The 23,920-nt window shown below is 39.0% G+C and overlaps 1 protein-coding gene across 7 annotated transcripts in view; it reads right to left on the reverse strand.

Moving 5' to 3' along the window:
* Positions 1-23,920, reverse strand: part of LOC147796667 (uncharacterized) — a 111,525-nt gene that overhangs the window by 62,863 nt on the left and 24,742 nt on the right. For 6 of the 7 annotated variants that reach the window (XM_087146807.1, XM_087146804.1, XM_087146805.1 and 3 more), the window contains one exon: positions 19,482-19,670. In XM_087146807.1, the coding sequence (XP_087002933.1) occupies positions 19,482-19,670 (189 nt within the window). Of the gene's footprint in view, positions 1-4,481; positions 9,416-19,481; positions 19,671-23,920 lie in introns of those variants that run through there. The other variant, XM_087146808.1, reaches the window with a different exon arrangement.

Genomic DNA, 23,920 nt, shown 5'->3' on the forward strand with positions numbered 1-23,920 from the left:
TCCAAAATACATGGAAGGGTGCTCTGCTACAATGATGAAAATAATCACTTATGCCTGGATCTAAGACTGATATTCTCACAGCTGAGCGCTGTATTGAAGGCCCATGCTGGGGGGATGACCAAATGTGCTATTAACAACTGTTAGCTGAGTAGGCTGAACAAATGGCAAAACGGAGCCCGAAAACTGGGTTCTTAATTACTTGCTGCAGTGGGACCCATTTTCGAGCACCTAGGCTTTATACACGAAGCTGGGGAGCCCGAAACCAGACAAAAGAGTTGGGCCTTGTTACAAAAAACCATACTCGGCACAAAAGACTGAGCTGCTAGGAATTGCCAACATTTTTTTGGTTGTCAATATCGGAGGAAATCCTTGTTTTGAAAGATTATACCACTATTTGTGGCATTCAGCGCAAGCGGATTACCACCGGGGACAACAGCTCTCCTCCACTCCGGCGATACAATACCGCTGCACGCTTATCTGGCCCCTATTGAAAAGACGCCAGCAGTGCACTGTGCCGGTTTTGGAACAAAAGAAACTTACGTAACACCGCACAATCTGGTCTCTTTTTTACAAGGCAGCAGGCCTGACTGAAATATTCAGGGAGTCAATGAAGGTCACCTGCCAGCTTTGAATAGCCACCAAAGAGTCTGTGTGAGTGTAAACATCCGCTAAATGAAAGGATGAATTTTTGAAGAATTTTGAAAACTTAAAATCCCCCGTATGTGTGCACTGCACTTTTATAAGCACCTGGCAGCATGTGGTCAAAACAGCCTCACAGTTACAAGTCGTGTTCCTCAGTAACTTTCCACCTTCTCTTCATTGAGAGACAGAATTTTTGTGTCTGTTTTATTCTAAATCGTTATGTGGTCTGAATATTTTTCAAACTAAAACTTGATGGGATATCAACAATGAAATCTGAACAGTAGCCCCACAATTATTTCTATCCCTTAGTAGTCCCAAGCTTTAAAAAGGAGTTCAGATACTATTTAACAGTTGTGTCATGCAACCTGACTCCATTACTTACTAATCATAATTCCTATTAACTAGGAAGTCTTTAATGTCCATACTTTATGACTCTCAACACTTTCTTTTGATATTTCCTTTTTTTCTTCATTGTTTGATACTGACTAAGTGTAGAAAATATCATACACTATGACTTTAAATTAAATACAGCATTAAACAATGGTGTAAGCCGATGTCAATGTCAATACCCCACCACACTAAAAGAAAATCTCATGGTGCTCCCCCAAAACATACAACAGTATATCAGTCACACGGAATCTTGGCATTTATGAAGTAATTGAAGGTATACTTCAGGTTTTGGGCCCACAAGGATGATGATATATTTCAGGTTTCGGGCCCACAAGGATGATGATTGTGCCAAAACACAAAAAGTTTTTTTTTCTAAAAAGCTACGTAAGCCAAACATACATTTTAATCTAAACATTTCAAACACAAAGGTTCATGCATACTGGTCACGCGAAACAAACCTAATTGTCATAAGAAAAAACCACACAGGCCTAAGTACGATCATGCTGCCACTTGAAGTCCTTACACTGGCCGGCGTAATGATCAGCACCGGCTACACTAAATTGCATGGACTGCAGTTAAAGTTGTTGATCTCATCTCTGTGATTGGAGGTGAAACAAACCGAAAACAGGTCTACACCCTCTGGAGTCAAATCAATTCTAAAATAATCTCAAATAAAGTGAATCTGCCACCTCTGGACGAGTATTTAATCATCTCTGATGTGAATATAAAGTTCCCGGCAAAATATTTATCGGCCGAAACAAGTCTCCTAGCTGTGGTCAAACATGCCCACAAGCAAGGTTGCTGTGTTCCTAGGGATCTTATACATAAGTCAATATTGTTTTCCTAACTGGGAACAGACTATTTGAAAATGCAGACACTGTGTGCTCACAGGAATGTCCCAAATTAATGGCTGTTTGACCACTTGCTGCTGGGGGACCCACTTTTGAGCATATCAGCTTTATACTCAGAGCTGGGAGAACTCAAAACCTGGACAAAAGAAATGGGCTTGGAACAAAAGACCATGCTCAGCACAAAAGACTGAGCTATTCGGCATTACCGACATTTTTTCACTCGCAATAGTGGAGATAATCCAGCCTTGTTTTGAATCAGTATAACGCGGTTTGGGCATTCAGAGCGAGCGGATTACCACCAGGGAGAAAAGCACTCCACCACCACAATGATAAGCCACACAGCACCGCTGCACACTAATCTAGCCCCTATTGAAAAGAGGTCAGCAGCACACTGTGCCAGGTTCATGAACAAAAGCAACTTATAGAACACTACATAATCTGGGTTCTTTTTACAAGGCTGCAGGTCTGGCTGAAATACTCGGGGGGGGGGGGCAATAGATTTTGTGTGTCAGGCAAGAGTGGCAACCAGAGAGTAACGCATAGGGGTGTAAGCGTCCATTGATTTAATAATGAATTTTTTACGATTTTTGAAAACTGAAAATCTTAATTCGCCCGTATGTGTGCACTGCAATTTTCAAACAACCCAGAAGCATGTGGTTAATGTTTAATGAAGGCTGTGCAGAAAGCAGCAAGAGTATCAAGGGTATTCATGAGATTGGTAATTTACATTGGCCTTGCATATTGCATTCCATCCGCAGGCATGTCCAGTTGTCAAGGGGTCTTTTCTTTGGCAGGGACTAGGGTGCTCTCTGTGATTCTGTGGGACGTCTACGGCATGAACAGTTGGTCAATTTCACAATGCCATCTTAATGCTATCGAGTGGAATACCTCTTTTTTTCGATCGTTTTCATTGATCAACGACAATAATTGGTAGGGTAATCGTTCGTCACTCTTTTTTGTTGTTGGTTTCAGATAAACGGTTTTGAAATGTGGAACAGAATTTGGGAATCAAAACCAAACAACTGAGAATCCAATTCGGGCCCTACAACTAGTTGGCAGGTATGGCACATGGAAGTGAAGTTTATGACTGCAAAACACTTCTTCGATAAACTGGTGCCTATCTGAAAAATAATTTACATAGCTGTGAAAAGTCAAGGGGCTCCAATTTTTCGTCATTGGAGTACTTGGCAAGCTAATGGGCTTATTTCATAAAAGCCCTATGAAGACATCGAAATATACAACCCAGGATCAACAGCGAGGGAAAGCCTTTAAAGTTTTTTGATTTTAAAACAAGGAAACTTCAAGGTACATGTAAGTTAAGATCTCAACCATGCTGCACTTACGCAAATCCGTAAAGTAACCTTGATCTGAAGTATATATGTATACATATTAGTAATGGTTTTATTTGAGTATCCCATTATATTGTATATTGTGTAGCATTACTATATTGTCAAAGTGGCAAAACAAAAATGTTGAACACATTACTACATGATTAAAATGACACTGAACTGACTAAAGCAAAGAGATTTGGAAATTATTTTGAAATTTAAGTCATCAAAACTTCTTGCCGGGGACTCCAGAATCAGAGACGTATGGTTTATATGCTTGACCGGGGTCTCCGAACTCGGACAAAGGAAACAGGGCCCTTTAACAAAAGACCATACTCTGAACAAAAGACCAGGCTGCTGGGCATTACCGACATTTCTCACCCTCAATCCAGCCTTCTTTTGAAACCGTATACCAGGGTTTGGGGCATTGAGAGCAAGTGGATTACCACCGGGGACAAAAGCTCTCCACCATCGCAGCGATGAGCAACACAGCACCGCTGCATGCTAATCTGGCCCCTATTGAAAAAAGGTCAGCAGAACACTGAGCCAGGTTCATGAACAAAAGACAGTTATACAACACCGCACAATCTGGGCTCTGTTTACAAGGCTGCAGGCCTGGCTGAAATACTCGGGCGTCAATGAAGGTCACCTGTCAACTTAGAGTAGTGCCCAAAGATTACTTTGTGCGGCTATAAACGACCGTTAAATGAAATGATGACTTTTTGAAGTATTTTGAAAACAGAAAAAATGATAGTCAGGCCGGCTCAGCATCATCAACATTGAAAAATGTCCCGGCATGAAGTGGTTAAATCCCCTTGCGGAAGTTTTCTAGTGAACAAACACCATAAGTAAGAAATAACTTTCAAAAAAGTGAACATTGGATGTCTATCAAATCATGTTGAAATATCACTGTTTAAAGTAATCCATTGTACTTGTGGCTGTGTGGAAAGTTACACAATGTACATGTTCTAGAATTCTGGTTCATCACCAAGTACAAGTCCATGGGTACAAAAAGCCCTGGAATTCAAACAGGCTGAGCCTCAGCCAGGTGTGTGGTGTGGGGGTGGGGGAAGGGGGGAATTAGTGCAGTGGCCAAGTAACCATATAACAAGTTAGTGGTTTACATGTCCAACAGCACATGATCTGTCCATAACTATGTTCAAAAAAGTGCTGTCACTGGACTGAACTTAAACCAACAGAAAGCATCAGTTGCTTTAAGGGAAAAGTAATATTTGCCCTCATCTAAAAACAAAACAATGCAATTCAGTGATCATGAGGATTCAGTTACATTTATTTTCAAATACCACGAGACATTAACAAACATTTTTTAAGTGATACAATCACTGCTGAACTATCACAAACTATTAAAGCTCTGACCACCAGTAGGGTTTGAACAGAATACTAGTGGTTGTTAGATGTGTAACGGCTTTATGCTTTCACTATTCATCACCATACTATCATTCATACAGGCCTGCATCAGAATGTCACACCTCTGCTGCCAAATAAAATTCACTTGAGAGTGGCCAAGTGTAAAAATGGTTTCAGATAATGATTTTAAAATCACAGACAAATTTCATTTTAATTTGGACCTAATTGATAAAACTGCGAAGAGAGGAACACAAGAGATGGAAACAGCGACGAAATGTTGTAATTTTTAGAGAGAACATTTTTTACAACTATCAGAAAGACAAAGGCCACGTGTTTCTCAATTTTAAACTACAAAATATGGTTCACACAGATGCTTGTTGCTCTCCTGGAATTGTAAGCAAATCCTATCCTTGAATTTGTGCCAATGAATGTGCAATCAAAGCTACACAACCGAAGTCGGAATTCAGCTTGATTCATCAAGGCTGAGGCATAGTTTGGCATGGTGTCCTACAACTGATGTGTAATATGACTTCATCTGTCATGTTGCACTGTGCCAAATTCAAAGGTGGCTCCAAATGTCATGTTATTGTTATATTGCTGGTAAATTGAAATTTTGTTAGTATTGACTTTGACATGGCTGAAGCAAGATTTCTGATTTTTAAGATGCATTTTTGCATTGGGGAAATGTTAATTTATATACCAGGTTTTGCCCTTACCCAACGTAAATATTAATAAACATTGTATGCTCAGTGCTTGTTCAAGAGCTTGTGAAAAAAATTCCCAAGCTTATTTGGGTGGGACTCAAACCCACGACCTCCTGCTTACTCCTTTTTTGCGCAAGCTCTTGGGCAAGCACTGAGCACACAGTGTTTATTAATATTTATGTTGGGTAAGGGCAAAAACCTGTTATATAAAGATTTCTGATGCAGACCTCGATTTCAAAAGCAGTAGCAGACACATTCTAAATCTGCAATGTACCTGGGAAATGATGCATCAAGATTCGCCTGTCAGCTAAAAAAAGTTGTAAACCACGATGAATGATGCATGTACTTCATTTAACAGAAAAAGGAACAACCAACTGAAAAAAAAATGCCATGGTGTTTTACTTGCCATACTAGCCAAGACCATGTCACTTGACATTCACTTTTCTGAAACCATTACATTAACTAGCAAACACATGGTAAACTGTGAGGAAATACTACAATACAGATCAATCCTACCTATCCTACAATACAGATCAATCCACAGAACACACATACACAAAGCATATCTGTAATTTGTGTTTTTGTTTCTACGAAGAGGTGAATATAATTCAGAATTACCCAATTCAAACTCTTTGTTGTGGTGAAAATGCCATACACGTACATGTGCGGCATGTGTATATCCGATTCCTCAATACTCCTTTTGCCCACTAAACATCGCAAATGAATTAAATTCATGGGAATATGTAGAAGTAACAAGTTTTCAATCAACCAGTCATATCGTGACAGTATAATAAAAAAGCAATGCTCAGTCTGTATTGGGAGGAACATTTCCTACATTATGGGACTACATGGTGTTACAGCACAGAGATTCAGTAAGTTCCATAATGTAGAAAATGTTCCTCCAAATACACGTAAGTTGTTATGGACATGGAAGCATTGTAAAAAGGTTGCAAACAGCCACATGTAACTACTTAATTCATCTAATGAAATGCGTGAATAAATATGCCTCATTTGATACATGTACATGTAGGCGATCAGAAGATCATATCTGAAATATCAACTTATGGTATATGGGCAGATCCCAAAAGTAGTTAAGTTTTTTAGAACCAAACTCATTACCAGTACTTGTATCCCCAATGTTTCCATGCCTTCGTGAAAATACATGAAAACGTTGCTACTGAAAAATTTGGTGTTTGAATCAAAATTTACGTTATGAAGATATTAAAGGTAGTACACAACATTTGCTTTTGCTGCAATTTTTCAAAATTGGCCAATATGGGGATTTGTTATTTACTTTGCATATCATTCTATGGCCTTGGTTTTTTTTTTGAGTTAACTGTTATGAGAAAAATCAAGAAAAACACCGTTCCATTGCAACACTCACATTACTTTTCTTGCAAAAAAATCCACGGGCCACATGACAGTCCGGAGTGCCTAGATAATGCACAAGCAAGGTCGCTCTGCAAATGGCCCTTGAAAAGTGCATTTTTTTCCTGGCTTCGAGTTGTGGTCGGCAAGTATACACGCACTTCCAACTTTTTGTCTCTTCCTTCAACAATGAAATGCTATGAATCTGTCAAATAACACTTTCTCAGCCAGTAAGGTGACAGCAGTCACAGCGCACCTACATGTACACATACACACAACCACACGTTCATAGTTCATGTCACATGTATGTCAAAACCATCCGCACGCCATCAATGCACAAAATAAACACTTCACAAATCAACAGAAAGTGGTAACTACCGCTAAAATACTGGGCAAAAAGGTTACTATGATTGGAAACCAGAAGGGTAAATGTCTGGAAATTGCACATTTAGTTTAAGAAACAAGCTTTGCCATGGAGCTTGAAAAGGAGCAGCCATGTTGCACGGTACTGCTTGGTTTTGACCATACCATTATCTTAAGGGGTGATAGTCATATATTCGCATCAGGTAAACTCCTTTTTCATAAAGATGTTCAAGGTTCTAACCCATCCAAATTCTAGTCTTACAACTACCAATATCTATTTTGTCAGTTACTGATGTGTTTAGGTGGGCTTAGGTTACCGAAGGCGGGTTGGATGATTTTCCTGTTACTGTTAATATAGACTCCTCCAAAAGCAAAACAGCTTTTTTGTTACACTCTTTAACAGTTGTGATATTTAATGAATTGCATTTTCCAAGGATCTTCCATCCGGATATTCATTGGGAAAAGTTTCAAGTAGTTTTGAGGGAAAAAAAAGTCTGCAACCTCACAGTAATTTTTTGTGATGAATTAAATCACAAGAAAATGTAATTTACACTGATAATGTATTAACACACACATTTCTTCATTCTAGGCTTCGGTATCTTGTTAATCTTAAATGATCTTTGAACGGAACAGGATCAGTATGAGACATTTTTTGCTTTAACGACATGCTATGCATATTCAGCTGAAACATCGTAACCGGTTGAGGTATTACATTTTTTCATTAAACACACAATGGATACCTCTGCCGAAGTTTAGTTGTAAATGGGTAATTTCATGTTTTGAATGGCAGTTTTCACAGAAGCAAGAGGACTCCAACATTTTTTCTTTAGTGTTGCAGCAAGATGTATTCCAGAAAAGCTTACATGACATCTGTGCACAATCTTACATTTTAAAAGGCCTGCAATTATACTACCGCTAAACTGGACAATGATCTGAAAACACAACACTACACAGTTGACATCTGGAGATACATGTAAGTATGAAAGCAGGCACAATGTTCAAAATTCCGATTAAAAGCTTAATGTCCTGATGAAATCGAATGTAGACGTTAAGATGTAATCTTCATGCATGTATATAGTATATTTATGACTGGTTAAAAGATGTTTCCAATAATTTGAAGTGACAGTTGAAAATTTAGTGACGAGGCACACAAACAAAGGTACAGATTCTGAACCAGAAAACTTTTTCAAAAATCTAGTGCACCATCAGTCCTGACTAGGGTATGTGCTTAGTACCCACAGTTAGATCTACTAGAAGTGACTGAAATACACTCATTTGATATTTTCTTATTATATTGAGGGGTTGTTTGATGGAAAAAGAAAGAAAAAGTATGATTCTTACAATAGCCACTTCCAAAAACACAGGTATGTTTATGTAAAAAGGAAAAAAAAAATTAACACCAGCTTATCTAAGTTCACTGCTAAATTACTTTCAAAGAAACAAAGGCAACAGCTTCAGCTACTTTTATGTGTATGTAACATCACTTGGCCCGATACACTATATCACTTACACTCTCAACTTGTCAAAGTCTCAACGGAACTGGATTAAGAACACAAAAATCGTTACCTACGGATGCCCCAATTTAAACTAAACTGACGTCTGCTTACATATGTACGGCTGTCAATCTTGGAACTTTTAAAAAACAACACACCTACAGCAATCTAAGAAAATCTAAAAAGTTCAAATCATGGTTTGCTCTGTACATAGCCAATAAAACATTACATATTATCTATCCAAAGAAGACATGACTAAAGTCATTCAAAACCTACAGTACATGCACAATGTTTGTCGTCTTGATTTTCTTCTCAAAGTTCACTATGGCTAACAAACATAAAAAAAACCAAAACGAAAAACGCAAAAAGAAACACTAAAGCAAAGTTTTGGTTGGCATAGATTTATAAAACAGCACGAATTATGCAGTTAACAAAACTGACCCTACAACTATTATTTAAATCAAACCAATCAACATCTACAATATTTATTGATGCTTATTTCAATGCTTAAATCATAATCATTTTCTTAAACATGTCTGTTCATGGTTGAATGTTAACAGGAAAACCAACACACTCATGCAAAGCAATCTACTTCTGGGTAATCGGCAATTTTTGAGTGACACATGTACATGTATCACAACAAGTAATCTCTTACTAACCAGAATGCAGTGAACTAGTAACGACGGGGGCGCTTGGGCATGTAATCCTCATGACGATCACGTCGATCCATATCACGGCGGTCCATGGATGGTGGAGGCCTAGTTCGTATCTCTTCTAAAGGGCGAGGTCCACCAGCTGAACCCCCAGCATAAGAGCCCACCACCCTGCTGAGGCCCTCCCATTCCTCCTGGCCCTGCCTGACCACGCCCTCCCATATTTTGAGGTGGTTGGTCAAAACGTGATGGCCGCTGTATAGCGGTACAAAGTATGCCAATCCACAGTCATTGAATAAGCATGATCATGTACAGATATTAGTGTACATGGTAAATTGCAGCACAAGTGTGAATGGTAATTATGGCATACCAGTACATGTACATGAAACATTCAACACAAAGATTCCATGTTTGTATTTCATGTAAATACAATATTTGAATATTGGACAGGATCAGGAGTGATGAAGTTGAAGAAAATCCACGCACAGGGTAACAGCAACATCGAAGATTAAGTTGATTTCCATCATGCAAGGAAGCCAGGAATACCCAAGGGAGAGGAGAAATACCACATGAAGTTAATCAACAGCTCACAGGCTAACATCTAACAATGCTCAAATTGTAAATGTAGCAAGTCATAGAATCAGCATGAATGTCCCCCAAAATATGCAACACATTACAATATGATGTACCACATAAGGTGTAGCTGATATCATAAATTTTTGAGAGTTTAAAAACATGGGGAGAACTACATGCAGATTACGTTGGGTGTGATTTTTGCATGTAAGACAAAGTTTGTTTGTAATATCCATTGTGATTTCATAACATTCATCAGAACCAGTTGCTGTTTGTTGGGAATGATACTAACCGAATCAAAGATTTCTGTAATACATCAAATTACTCCACACTGTATCTAGACCTTTCACAACTGATGCACAACCTTCACATTTCATACAGCTGGCATAAGTGTTGTAGTTGAGTACTTTTCCATGAGTACCGGTAAGAGTACAGGGACATTTTTTCTTTGGAGTACGAGTACATTTTTATGAGTATGAATGTGAGTGCAGAAAAAAGTACTGGAGAACAAGTATTACAATAATGTACAAGCAAAAAGTAAGAGAATGACTGTGATTGTACCACTCTGGCAAGTAGAATGAACAATGTGCACACTGTTTTGGCTAATGGCCACTATTTTTTTGCAGAAAGTGTGTACACAAGTGGCCAAAACATACTGGTTTTGGGAAGTTTGTTTTTTTTCCTACACAGGGCTATTGGGTTATGATGACATTGTTATTTATACCATGAACCGCTATGTGAGCTAATGACCTGAATCAACTGGGCGCATAACACGCCTTCATTGAAGGCGCTGACTACGCACTTGAGTACAAGTAAATCCAAGAGAACATGTAAAAGTAAATGTACTTTGATAAGAGAACGAATACAGGGAAATTTTTTCAAAGTAGGAGAACATGTTCACGAGTACAAGTACAGAATAAAGTACCGGAGTAGGAATACGAGTACTACAATATTTGGCTTGCATACATTTTTGTCCAATGCACTACTTGCGTTTACGATTAGTCATCATGAACAGGTAGAGCTTACACTACAGCAAAACATAAACCAACCCAGCGAAATGGTAAATTAATCCCATTCTCATCATGAATCATTACCATTCCCCACCACAAGCTGGTCTAAGGGAGATTACACACCACAAATGACTTTGCAGTGGGATACATGTTCAATTCCAATATCGTTATAAAGTATCATGGTTGACTATTGTGCTGTTTACTCAAAGGCATGTTGCCAGCAGTCCAAATTGAATTATTTTTATCCTTACTTAAGAGTTTACGGTTTCTTTTATGTGAACGATAAATGTTTTAGCATATCGAAAAGCTAGAACTTCCATGACTTCCTAGATAAGACGTGGTGGGGGGAATGTTGTACTTGTATTACTCTGTTGATTTGCAGTGAGGAAACTGTAATTTTCACTCCTCAGGATGACCAGAGCACACTGGTCGAAACGTTGTATACTCACTCAACAGTACTCATCAGAACCATACCTCTCCCAATAAGAGATTTATCCCCATGGTGTTACCCGCAAGTCCCTCTCCTTAGTCTATCTCCACCATGCAAAGCTTCAAAGTCTTGCCTCATTTTTCATGATACATAACAGAGTGCGAAATTAGACCAAAAAAGTGCTTGGACAAAATGTTGTAATACAATCAATTTTGCTCTGCCATTACCAGCTTTTGATCAGCCATATTACATATATATACAAGGTTGAGTTGTAACGTGCTGTGTTTGGGGTCGAAATTCACTTTTCTTCCTCTGGTCCTACCAGAACCACACAGCAGCTGCATAGAGCAATCCTTGTTCGGGCGCAGGCCATGTCATAAATTTGCTTGCTCGAATTGGATCATGGAGCTATCAAACACAAGGGGTTGGCACGAAGTCCTACAGACTGTAATCCGATTAACTGCTTCGGTCGGCTCCACGGACAAGGCGCGGTTACCAGCCCGAGTGTTGAAGACCGTAAATGTTCTTTGTACACAGTGATCCCCACCACCAGGTAGCTGGTAACCCACATACCGTTTTTCGCTGCGGCATACTGGAGTAAATAAATGGTGGAAAAGATGCACAAAGAAGATGCGCAGTTCTCTTCAGTAGCCGTCAGGAGTCAGCGAGTGATCTTCACAGATGTGCTTGAAAATTCTAAATCAGCGGTGGTTATTTGGCAAAAGTCAGACATTTTTGAAGTCAGTTATGACATATTGCGTTTCCGGCGGTAGAGAACAAATACCCTAAATATGAACTGCAATATTTATATCTTAAGTCGCAATCCTAGTGGTTCCATCGGTTAAGAGAAGGTGGAAACAAATCTTCCCATGTTTTTGTGCTTTTATTTTTCGCTGGACCAGCTACATTCTCTCAGTTTTCTTGGGGAGTTTTTGTATTAGTAATTCTGTTTATTGTTTAGAGAGACATTTTTGGGGATGTAAAGAGGTAACCAAACTTTCATTGTCATTGGAATATTCCGTCTCAAGGCGGCCATGTTGAACATGTGGAAGTGTTACGGACACGCATGCGAGGTACCTTATAGCCTGGCGGTGGCCATCATTGACCCTTTTGATCTCTGTATGTGCTGACTCCATGTGTTTAATAGCTCCATGATTGGATCAACACTTGCCAAAGATTTCTCAGAATCCATGATTATTGTTATTTAACTAAGGCCTACTGCATACATGCAGTCTTTATTAGGCCAAAAAAATGGTGTAGTTGTGCTGTGCATGCGCACCTCTCAAAAACTGGGTCGATAGGTCGGAACTTTTTTTAGGGCAATTTTGTGCTGATTGAATGGCATCAGTGGTGGCGAAAGCCTACGAAAGTATCTCAGAAATTGATTACCACCTGTTTTAATGTCTATGTAAAAATTTCTCCAAACGGCAATTCACAAGAAATTTATGGACAATTTACACAATCATGACGGTAAACTGGCCAACAATGTCCATGTGTCGGGGTCGCGTGGTAAGCATGCGTGATACATCCAGACCAGCGGGTGCTAAACCTTGTGCCATGAGCAGAACAACCTCAAATTACACTCATGATCACAGAAAATACTAACATAAATAAGAGACCAAGTTCTGTCAATTAACTTGCAGAAAACCTCTTGCAACATAACATCGATGTCTTTCCGGCCTGCAGCCTTTTACATTTGGGAACCAGAGCAGCTTCGTTTAATGCATCAAGTTTCGTGCATGTGTTTTCCCCACTGTGACAGTGCCAAGTATTATGGGCGATTTCATGTCTGTAAAAGTAAAATAGACATGTGTGGCGCTATGTGTAGGTGACATGGGCTGGTGATGAGCAATCAGCCCTGATGAATACCTTGGGCATAATTAACGTAATTCTAACACAAAACTAATAATAAATTGGATGCCATAATCCCATATATTGTGTTGACATTTTAAGAGCTATTATTGATATGTTGGTCGGACCATTAGTCTGAGCATCTTTGATTTTGTTCAGAAAAACACAATAAGTGCCCGGCAAATGTCCGACCGTAATTTCAGGCTCTGCATAACCATCTGTTCACTGAAATATCTTGAAAAGGAATTTCCGTCAGAATTCCAACTTGCACTTAGATGCTTAAATGGCTTATAGAAAACCACAGGAGCTGCAATTCAAAGTGTCTCCATGATAAGTCACTCAGAACATGTGGTTTCAAAAGTGTTACTCTAAAAGATAAACTCTTCAACTGATAAGTTGTTGAATCGAAATAATTTGTCTGATCTCTTAATTTGAAATGTGTACTAATGAATGATCATTTGGGCTCTGATGAGGATCGGGACTCATTTTTAATGTGCAATCTAACTACAAACCTGTAATTAATTCTGTCACGTGTTCCATGACGGGTCAAAATTTCCATGCTGCGTGTGCGCACCCATTTGGCCCCCATGCTAACAACAAAAGTTCCAAAATAATAAGATGTCTGGGCCATTCTGCCAAATTTGGATCGCACAAAACTACCTAAATAGTTTGACAGAGACTGCTAATTTCATCAAATTTCTCTCAGCAGGTACATGATTTGCAGATCATGTATTCATTTTCCATTTCAAAATTTATGAACAGAAGTTGAGTGGCAAGGCTGTCAACACGTTCAAATTTACATGAAGCCTAACATGAGAATTTAGTATGAGTGTGATGCACTGACCTCGAATATAGTACCGTTCGTGATTGGGCAGTCACATCTAGCAAAACATACGTCATACAAGCACAAACTCATTGGCAGGCGTGTCAGTCTCTTACACAAAATCCTTTGTGATATGAGTAATTCAGGGTGAATGAATTTTCTGAGACAATTGGATTTTTGATCTGCATCACTTACAATTTTGAAAGCCACAAATGGATTCCACTGATTGCATATTAATTCTCGTATATGAAATCTACCACAGACGTGACTCAATGGTATAGTACTTGATTATGCCACAAATTATTGTAAAAAGCTTATGCTGAATACAGTTTGCACATATAGGAGTTTTAACAATCTTTGTAGGCAGCACTCCAGCAATTTACAAACTGATTGTGTGGATGCAATTAATAAATATTAAACAGTTCCTTTCCAAATAATTTTTTGAACATTTTAGTCAATTATATTACTCATCTTCAACAGCACGTGACAAGCTACATGTACATGTACACATCCCCTGTTGAGTTTAGTGATTCCATTAAGTCACATACAAATATGTTACATGTACGCGGATGCACAATCTGAATGCATGCATAATCCGAAAATAGACATAAAGAAGACAGGGTCTGGGTGAAGCAAAAAGAATACTTGACAACAACTGATACTGCAATCATGAAGCATATATATGTGGTGCAAGGTCCGGGGCCCACTTCAGGGCCCGGAAAATTTTGAAATGTAGATGCTTTGTGGTACAACCACTGGCCTTTTTTTTTTAATATGCAATTTATGCATATTTCGAATGTAACTGTTTTCTTCCTTAAGGCTAAAATAAACAAGCAATATCTTTCCAAAATTGTAAGAATCGAGGTTTTAGTGCGAGTTGGCCCCTTTCCACCTGATTTGACCAAGTTTTTCACATTTCATTTCTTCGATTCAAAGAATGCATGCTCCAGGCTTTTGGATTTGCAGGGCCCAGATTGTGTCACAGAACGTTAATTGCAGTGACATGTACTCCATCCACGTCCATTTCCATGGATTTGTTACTTGAAGATCAGTCTTGTCAAACTGATTGTATCTGAGTCAGAGCCTCTTTGGACAATTATGCACTTGCGTTGCACTGACATTTTAATGAGTTTATGTTTAAAAAATATCGGAAATTTCGTACAAAACGATGCCCATAAAGCATGTAAAATCTGCACTTGAAAAAGGAAGAAAAACAAGGAAAATCTAGCTGGTTTGAAGCAAAAAGGGCGGAAAATGAAATTTGGCATACTCAACGAAAAGCAGAAATCAGCTAACAATTGGAGATTTCACACCTAAAATATATATTCAGTTTTCCACAATTGTTTCTTTTTAAAAAGGGAGACTTGCAAATAAATTTATATTCATCACACTTTAAATGCAGAAGTCTTTGACTGCCGAGTATGAAATAAGTACTTGGAATCACACACAGTGAGTAATGCACTGTCCTGTGAATTTTCTGTGGATTTTTTGGCCCCTGTGATTTTTCACAATCTCACACGTCAACGAGCGAAGTGGAAATCTGGCCAATATTCCTTTACTGGAGAATTTCTGAGAACAGTATTTATACAAGAAGTTTACACTTTAGCTTTCAAATCAGAACCTGTCTTAGAAAGAAGCACTGGAAACAAATTAAAAAAGGTATATTTTCATTTCAAGCAATCCGTAACAGGAAAATGACTAATACACAAATCAGGTCTGGCATGTACCTGTCTGTGCATGGCATAGCTGGCACAAGGCGGTTGTGGCTGAAGGGGAAAATGAAAGACAGCTGGTTGTTGTTAGGGAAAAATTGACAAATCCCCTCTCACCACAAGAACAGGATTTGTGGTAATAAACAGCCATTTGGACTGCCAGAGAAAATTATTTGTTAAAAGGTTTGAAAAATGATAGCTGCAAAGTTTATGAACATATCCTTAATACAGAGTGTTTGCTAATAAGATAAAGGAACCATTCAACATTAGCGTGTAATGGACGCTACGATAACTGGAGGATTACCAGTATCCATTGATAACTCATTTTTGTAAAATGTCAACTGTTGGCAGCAGGCTTGGGCAACACTCCTGGTTCCAAGAGGAACCACAGTTCCAAAGAGAAATTGGAATCAGCAGCTCTGCTTTTGTGAAGGACCAGGTACCCATCAGCGGCAGTTCCACCTTCAAATAGCCAACTCCAAACATCAAATATGAATCCAACTCACCGCTCAGGCAAGCCTACTGTGCCTGTGAGTGACAACTCTAACGTCAAATCTGAGTCTCCACTCAGGCTGACCTACCACGCTGGCATGTCGTAACAACTAAATGTACTATACATGTACAAACATGTACAATGCCTGAGTGTGAAAAGGTGTACATATTTGAACGATGGTCAGCATCGCACTGCAGTTTCCGTTAACTTGCCTCCAAGTTGAGTAGTAGGGCATTCAGAACAGGGTCAAGAATGGTTTTGTTTGGCCACTTCATGATCTCTTTGGCCTAAGATGGAATTTAAGGGTGTGGCTACAAGGCAGCTGGCATGCAGAATATTGTACTGAATATACATGAGCACAATTGAATGCAGGGAGGATTTGGCAGTGTTATGCACAAGGAATGCAGTAAATTGCATGTTCGCCATTGATCTTCAGTGAATTCTTACCACATCCTCACATATTCATCGCGCAAGGCCACAATGCATACCGTCTGCTGATTTTAGATGTCAACAGTGCACCGACTGCCAAGAGGACCCCATTTGCAAGTAAAGAGGCAGCAGGCTGTCTGATATTTGACTCTGAATAATGTTGACCTCAACATTGCTCAGCCACAATTGCCAGTTTTGCCAATTGCCAATACCTGTAACATACCTGTAACATTCAGTCAGTGATTAAATTTATTTGTGTTGCCTGATTAATGAATTTGATCAGGATGTGTGTAATGATCCATTCATCAGTGTTGCTTCAGTCCAATGAGTCTATTTATTCCCATTTTTTTTTGGAGTTTATCTCGATTGTTTCATTATTAGCCTTTGAATTTCAGTGCAATATTTTACCATGTTTTTGTGTACAAGCTGGAGAGTTTTTTGAAGTTTTGTCTTTGATGAAAAAGAACATAAGTAATTGATTGTTGCCCACACAGCACACATGTTGAGTGTACATTTGTTTTTGCCTAACAACTAAAGATAGATCATCTGCCACATTGAATACTGTATGCCCCTGCCAATATGCTTCAGGTTTTCAGTAACAATAGAGCTGTCTATTGCATACTTTTAACTCAGCGCACGAATCAGTCTATTACCGGTATCATGGGCAACATGTACCACTCTGTGGTTATGCACGCAAACTGAGATCCTCTAAGCCATGTAACGCATGTAGCGTTGTCAACGAAATGGATCGGACCCTATGAGCAAGCTGGTCCAGTGAGGGTTCCAGTTCTCAACTTCTCACTTGATAGGCGATATCGTAGAGCCGGTGCCATGTATGGACCCAGGCAATGGTACCGCTTACAAGATAATGTACATGTGGTCTTTCCAGAGTTTATATTTACACGTACATATATGATGAGCCCACTGCGGACAAATGCCTTGTGCCAACTTGAAGCTTATACATGGTCATTCACGATACGTTGGCAAACGCTCAATAAGTAAACGGGATCCAGTCCATACATTAAGTGCATGGCGTGATCACGATTACATTTGTACATGGGTAAAGTTACATGTACTTAGGCCATGGCAAATCGCTTATTGTTCTGATTGGATACACATGGATGTTGAATGGTAAGGAGGAAGCAGTGCTGAGTTGTACTTAGAGGTTGCAGATTTATTCCAACCACGACTGGTCTATGAAGAGGCGAAAATCAAATAAAAAATGCCCACTGTGGATAATCTTAAGCCCACAAAAGACCAAAAGCAGGTCCGTTGTGCTGTTCATAAGTGCCGCCGGCATGATGGGGCAACAGATTTTTCATGTGTTTAATTAAACCTTTTGTTTTTCTTTATATCCTTGGGAGCTGGTTCTAACTCGGGATCATGGCTCTTAATTGGAGTCGGAACCAGCTCTGAGCATTCTGGAGCTGCCCAAGCCTAGTTGGCAATATTGAACATACATGTACATACCGGTATACAGTCGAGCACGCTTAATAGGAGCTTGAAGGGACTCCCAAAAAAACCTTGTCTTACGGTGAACCTCATGTTATACGCGTTGACATTTATTCCATTCATAAATGGAGACATTGCATGGGCCAATCATAATCGTGCACCATGCAAGCATTGTTATACACTACGGCAATGTACATGTACTGCAGGCCTACAAGTAGTGTAAATTACAGTATATCAGTATCCGATGTACAGCCTTTAACTTGTTAATAAATTTCAAATCATATTAATATGATTTGAACGAATAAAACAATGCTTTCGAACACGCCTACTTGTTTGACGAAATAGCAGAGTACAGAGGTTTAAGTGGCTGGCAGCCCTGCGCCACGTTTTGACCTCAAAATTAACGATCATAAAACTTGCAGAGGTGAGTTTGGTATTATTCTAAAGCATAATGTTTCAAGAGTCCGAAAACCCTTAAACTGTTCCTAAATATCCCAGAACAGTCAGGAGCACCAAAAATGCAGAGGTACTCATCAAAAGTTTGCGTTTAACAACACGTGTCAGGATGCCATTTAAACAAATTCTACAAATTTTAACTGGCGAAAATGTGACTTATTTTTTGGTAAATTTTTTAATTTGTAAGTCACCAATCCATTTTGGTCCATCACTACCATCAAACGAATTTCCTGTCCGCTTTTCTACGGGTACTACCGAAACCTAGTAGAAACTTGTGAAGTCTTGACACATTTGACACCGTGAATCGCTGCAAATAAAATTTTGTGAAGCGGTCCATTAATGTGTACCCAGCACGCTGACTGTATATGAAAACGCCGAAGACTTCATTATAATATTTTTCAGGGGTGTGAGTGGCCACTTACAATTAAAGCTGACAAAATGCTAAAATAAAAGTTCCAATACTTTTGTTCAGACCAGGTGTACAAAAAGGCTAAAATTCAGAGTTAACATCTAAATGAAAAAGCTAACTCAGCTAAAAAGCTGCTCACATCCCTGATTTTTATATTAATCCTAATCCTACATAATACTACAAATTACTAGTTGTAGTAAAATGTAGTATTCAGCCCTGCTGCTTGTAAGAGGACATGACCTTATTGTTCTCTGAAGCCATTAAAATATGATAGATATGACAAATGTACCATATCGTGCTTTGGCTTGATGAATGTGTGGCTTTATTGTTCTCTGTACGAGTAACAATGGAAGTAACCAAGCAAGAAGTAGTAATTCAAAGTGCTAGGTCCTTCAGGCTCAGACGACTTCTTAATTTTGTAGTACTGAGTAGTGTAAGCCAAACAATACGCTTGGCGGTTACGGTTAAAACATTGTAGATTATTACGATCAGTCTCAAACACACCAGGGCTACAGCTTCTGACAAAGTGTAACATGAACCCATGGTTGTATCACTAGTGCATTACACATGTGCATTAACTAGCACAATGCACATGTACATGAGTGAACTTGCAGATACTTTCTGCTTTTTTCTTTTTTAAAAACAAATATCGCTGTGCCACAGCAACATGTGCATGTACTTACCGTTTGAATAGGCTGTCCTTGTCCAGGACCCATCCTGCCAACATTTGAATTGCCACCAGCGAGTCCTTGCAGAGATTGCAGGGCCTGCATGTTTGGATTAGCAAGGAGTCCTTGGTTTCCTGGTCCACCCATACCACCAGCTTGATTCATCTGGCCTTGATGTCCACTACTGCCACGCATTTGTAAGCCCTAACAATGTAACAATGTATAAAAAATACAATCAACCACCGAGGAATAGACATAGTTCAATAGGCAATTAACATTGAGACAAAAAGCATGTGATATACAGGCTTCAACCTTAAGCTTCAGAGGATCAAGGCCACTTGGCCTTGAATGCTCCCAAAAATCAAAGGACACCAAGGCCAACTGGAAGGGCACCAAGGCCACTTTGAAATTTTTACTTATCATGCTTGGTGTTGTGTCTTTTTACTTTTCATGATGCCATAAAGGCAACACTGTATTTCAAAAATTAGTTACATGTAATTACTCACAAACAATGCAATTCAAACAAGTTGGTCACTGGGTCACAAACATTTATCCAATAAAAGCCCACTGTCATGCCCAGCACCCGTGTGAATGCCAGTAAAATAGCAAGGAAAAAATAGATTGGGTCGTATTCCCATCCACAAACCCCCCAAAATTGTGCAATGTACAGAATCCAATCAGTGTAGAACGTTTAATTCTGTGTCGGTACTTGTAACCAGTCTATGTATAAAAGTAGTCTGGTGCCACGTTTATAGAGTCACAAAACTAAACGACGTTGATATGGTTGCCATACAGTACCATGTTGTCTACAGAGCGACGCAAAAACCAGTCCATAAAAAAAAATAGTGCTCAGTGCGACTGGCCAGTTGTTGACAAAAATGCTAGTACTAAGGGTAACTTGAAAGTTGAATACAGCTTTAAATACACGAAGGCCTACTGATCATTGAAGAGGGGCACGTCAGCCACGTGGCCTAAAGGAACGCACCATTTTTAAAGGGCCTCATGGCAACTCACTGGGGCATTACAGCAGTGGCCGCTGGTGGCCGCTGTAAAGAACCCTGGATATACACAGATGTTATCTACACAAGACAACTTGATTATCAGAGAACAGATTTTCATCTCTACAACATTTCAAATAAGTCAACAGGTGGCACAGTATAATGCCACCATTAAAACACGTGCATTGCAGGAGTCAATTGGTGGAACAATTATCAGTTGCCGACGCACCTGTTCCTGGTTGTAGCCTGCATGAAGATTTTCGGCCAATACTTCCAACGCAAGAAATCAAGTTAAACATAAATCACACCCAAACTATGAGCAATTTCTTCAGTGCACAATCTCATTTCCTTCTACATTTCACCTATCAGGAAGTTTGGAATGGAAATCGAATCACAAAATGTAGTAAGTTTCCCATCAGCTTTCCCTGAGTCACTGCTCACTGAGTCACATTGGTTCCCACTGCTAAACAGAATTATTACAGACGTGCCAGGAACCATTAAAACTGGAATTGATATGGTACAATTGGCAATCATTGAAAATGATCAGAAATAGAAAACTTTGTAACAAAAATTTCTGCAAGTTAAGTTTGGTTTTGATTTCTTTAATGGAAAGCATCCTTGCAGTTGTAGCAGTAACAAAAAATTGTCCACATCAGTCATCTGTATGATGTACATTTACCTCATATGCGGCTGGTCTACATGGCTACCCATTCACAGATGCATGTACATGTACCTCATATGCGGCTACCCATTCACTGATGCATGTACATGTACCCACAAATTGATACAGACCATGCCACATGCTGCCTATTGCTCCTTGATTCCCTTAACTTTTGAGTCACTACCATTAGTACAAAATACATTTCATGAACTTAAAGAACTGTCAATTGTTCGGTAAATTCAGGAGCCAAGGGGTACGTTCAGTATACCCCATTGCCTATTGCTCCTTGATTCCCTTAACCTTTGAGTCACTACCATTAGTACAAAATACATTTCATGAACTTAAAGAACTGTCAATTGTTCGGTAAATTCAGGAGCCAAGGGGTACGTTCAGTATACCCCATTATTTGGTATAGCAGTGTTCACTGCAGGAGCATTATACTGTACTCATTAAATAAATTATATCTTTAACACTACCCCCCCCCAAAAAACATAACTTTCTCAACTTTCTCGAAGTTACTGCATTAAAAAATCTTTTGCATGAAAGTCATGAACAGCACTTCATCACAGCTCTCCGTCCCATAATGTCTCAATGGGGGATATGCTGCATGTAATTTACATGTAATCCCCGGAACCTTCTCAACATCAGATGAGAAGATTAAAAGGGAGAAACAAGATCTCAGTAGCTACTGTTGCCAAACTCCCCTATGCTCCCACCGTGCGGCCCCTACATATTCAAAAATTAAATCCAAGCTGTCTTGAAAATCATGGCTCTTTAACCATAACCTGTGGAATATCTGGTCTTCTGTTCAATGTCATAAAGCAAAAAATACTCATCCTTCCCAAAACAAGCTTCAGAAAATGCCATGAACGATAGCGATGTTCCTTAAACAGTAACTTTTCTTGCTAAGGAATCTACCACTTCATCAAGGTATCTAGCCAAGAGTAGTAAGTCAGCCCTTCAATTTCTTTGCTTTTTAGAAGACTTCTCTAAATGGCTACCTTTATGCAAGTAATGCCCAGAACAAATACTGATGTCACTTCAAGCAAAATTCAGCTAACAAATGTTATTATTATTAGTGTTGTCTTGGAAGTCCACTTGCACATGGAGGTGAGTGGTGATGATCGCCAAATGTTACTGGACAAGATTTTGATGACAAACCATCATCTCTACAGCAACTGATCACCGGTTAACAGTCATTATATGCTATTATTCAACAAGTAGAACATGTAACAAAGTATATGATCAAAAGGAAACTCGCTGGTCATTTTACACAGAACATCATTTTCCAAGAAGGGTTTGCGCAGGGGAGATGTAAATTAATTTTGGATTTTTGACCGGCAAAATACAAAAATACAATACACGTTGGGCAGGGCAAAAATCCAAAATTAATTAACAGAACATCTTGAAAACAAAATGAAAAAGAGATTGAAAAAGACATGGAACTGACAAATGGAATGGACTCAAAAAAGGTTAGACAGGTGCAACATGAATGTACATGTAGATACTGTATATCATGCAAGGCACCACTCATACTTTTCAGGAATGACAGGTGCTCATAACACCACAGCATACAGATATCTACAAGAACAAAATAATTCAGCTTCCACATACTGGCCAAATCCACCACTATAAAAGAGTGTTCATTTGAATTGCTTCATATATTACTCAACAGCCCCCTGCAATTTGTTCTCCAAGCTGGAAACAGCACTTTTAAAGGAATCTAATATTTAGGAAGAATAGAAAACAGAATGACGGGAAGAAAATGTAAAAAGAGCAGCAAATTTCCGGCTGGGAAAATCTGTCCAAACTGCATCAGGATATACATGCTAGCAACTTTTAAAACAATGACACGGTGGAGGAGAAATTTATTCTAACTGGTTTTAACAGCATACAGTTCAGTCCATCACACAGCACATCCAACAGTATGTCACAGTCACATTTGGGAGTACACATCATCTTGCCCCCTTCCTTATATACCCAGCAAGATATGAGACGGAAAAGTACCCCTTTTTTATGTCCAAACCACCTAGATACTCTAGACTACTGTTACCTGACACATCTCCACCCCCTCCCCCAAAAATGTCTGAAAAAAATTCTTGGAACACAAAAGGGGAAATGGTTTCTTCAAATGGTTTTGTCATGTAGCTCAAATCCACATTATATTGCCAACACACTGTTTGATGCAACTGCTTCGAAGTCTCTATGTTTTTCACACAAAAGAAATTTGAAGCAAACTTTAACAGGTGACAGATATGAAGATTACGTTCCCAAAATTTATGATTTACTATTAAGAAGATGCATTTACATGTACTTTGATCCATACAAAAAGGATCATTGATGTGAAAATAAAAAATGCTTTTCCTATTGTCTTCATATTCCATTTCATTTTATATTTCATTTGTATGAATTCTCATTCCTAAGAAAATTCTTCACATTGAAATACATGTAACTACAGTACATGTACATGTAATTTCGTAACAGCTGTAACTGTGCAAAGAGATTAATGTGTGAAGCATTCAGAAGAAAGCATACCAATTAGCTTTAACCATTTGCTGCAGGGGGATTTTTCTTGAGCAAGACAAGATGCCGGGTCCTTTTCAATATTTTCCATTTTCAAAATTCTTCAAAAATTCATCATTTCAGTTAATGGTCGTTTATACCAAAATGATGGACTCTTTGGCCACTACTCTAAAGCTGACAGGTAAAACTCATTGACTCCAGGTGGTAATCCGCTCGCTCTAAATGCCTCAAACCGTGATATACTGTTTCAAAACAGGGCTGGATTATCTCCA

The sequence above is a fragment of the Acanthaster planci genome, linkage group LG15, assembly GCF_054643075.1.
Source record: "Acanthaster planci isolate LZ-2023a linkage group LG15, COTS_SCS, whole genome shotgun sequence".
Lineage (NCBI taxonomy): Eukaryota > Metazoa > Echinodermata > Asteroidea > Valvatida > Acanthasteridae > Acanthaster > Acanthaster planci.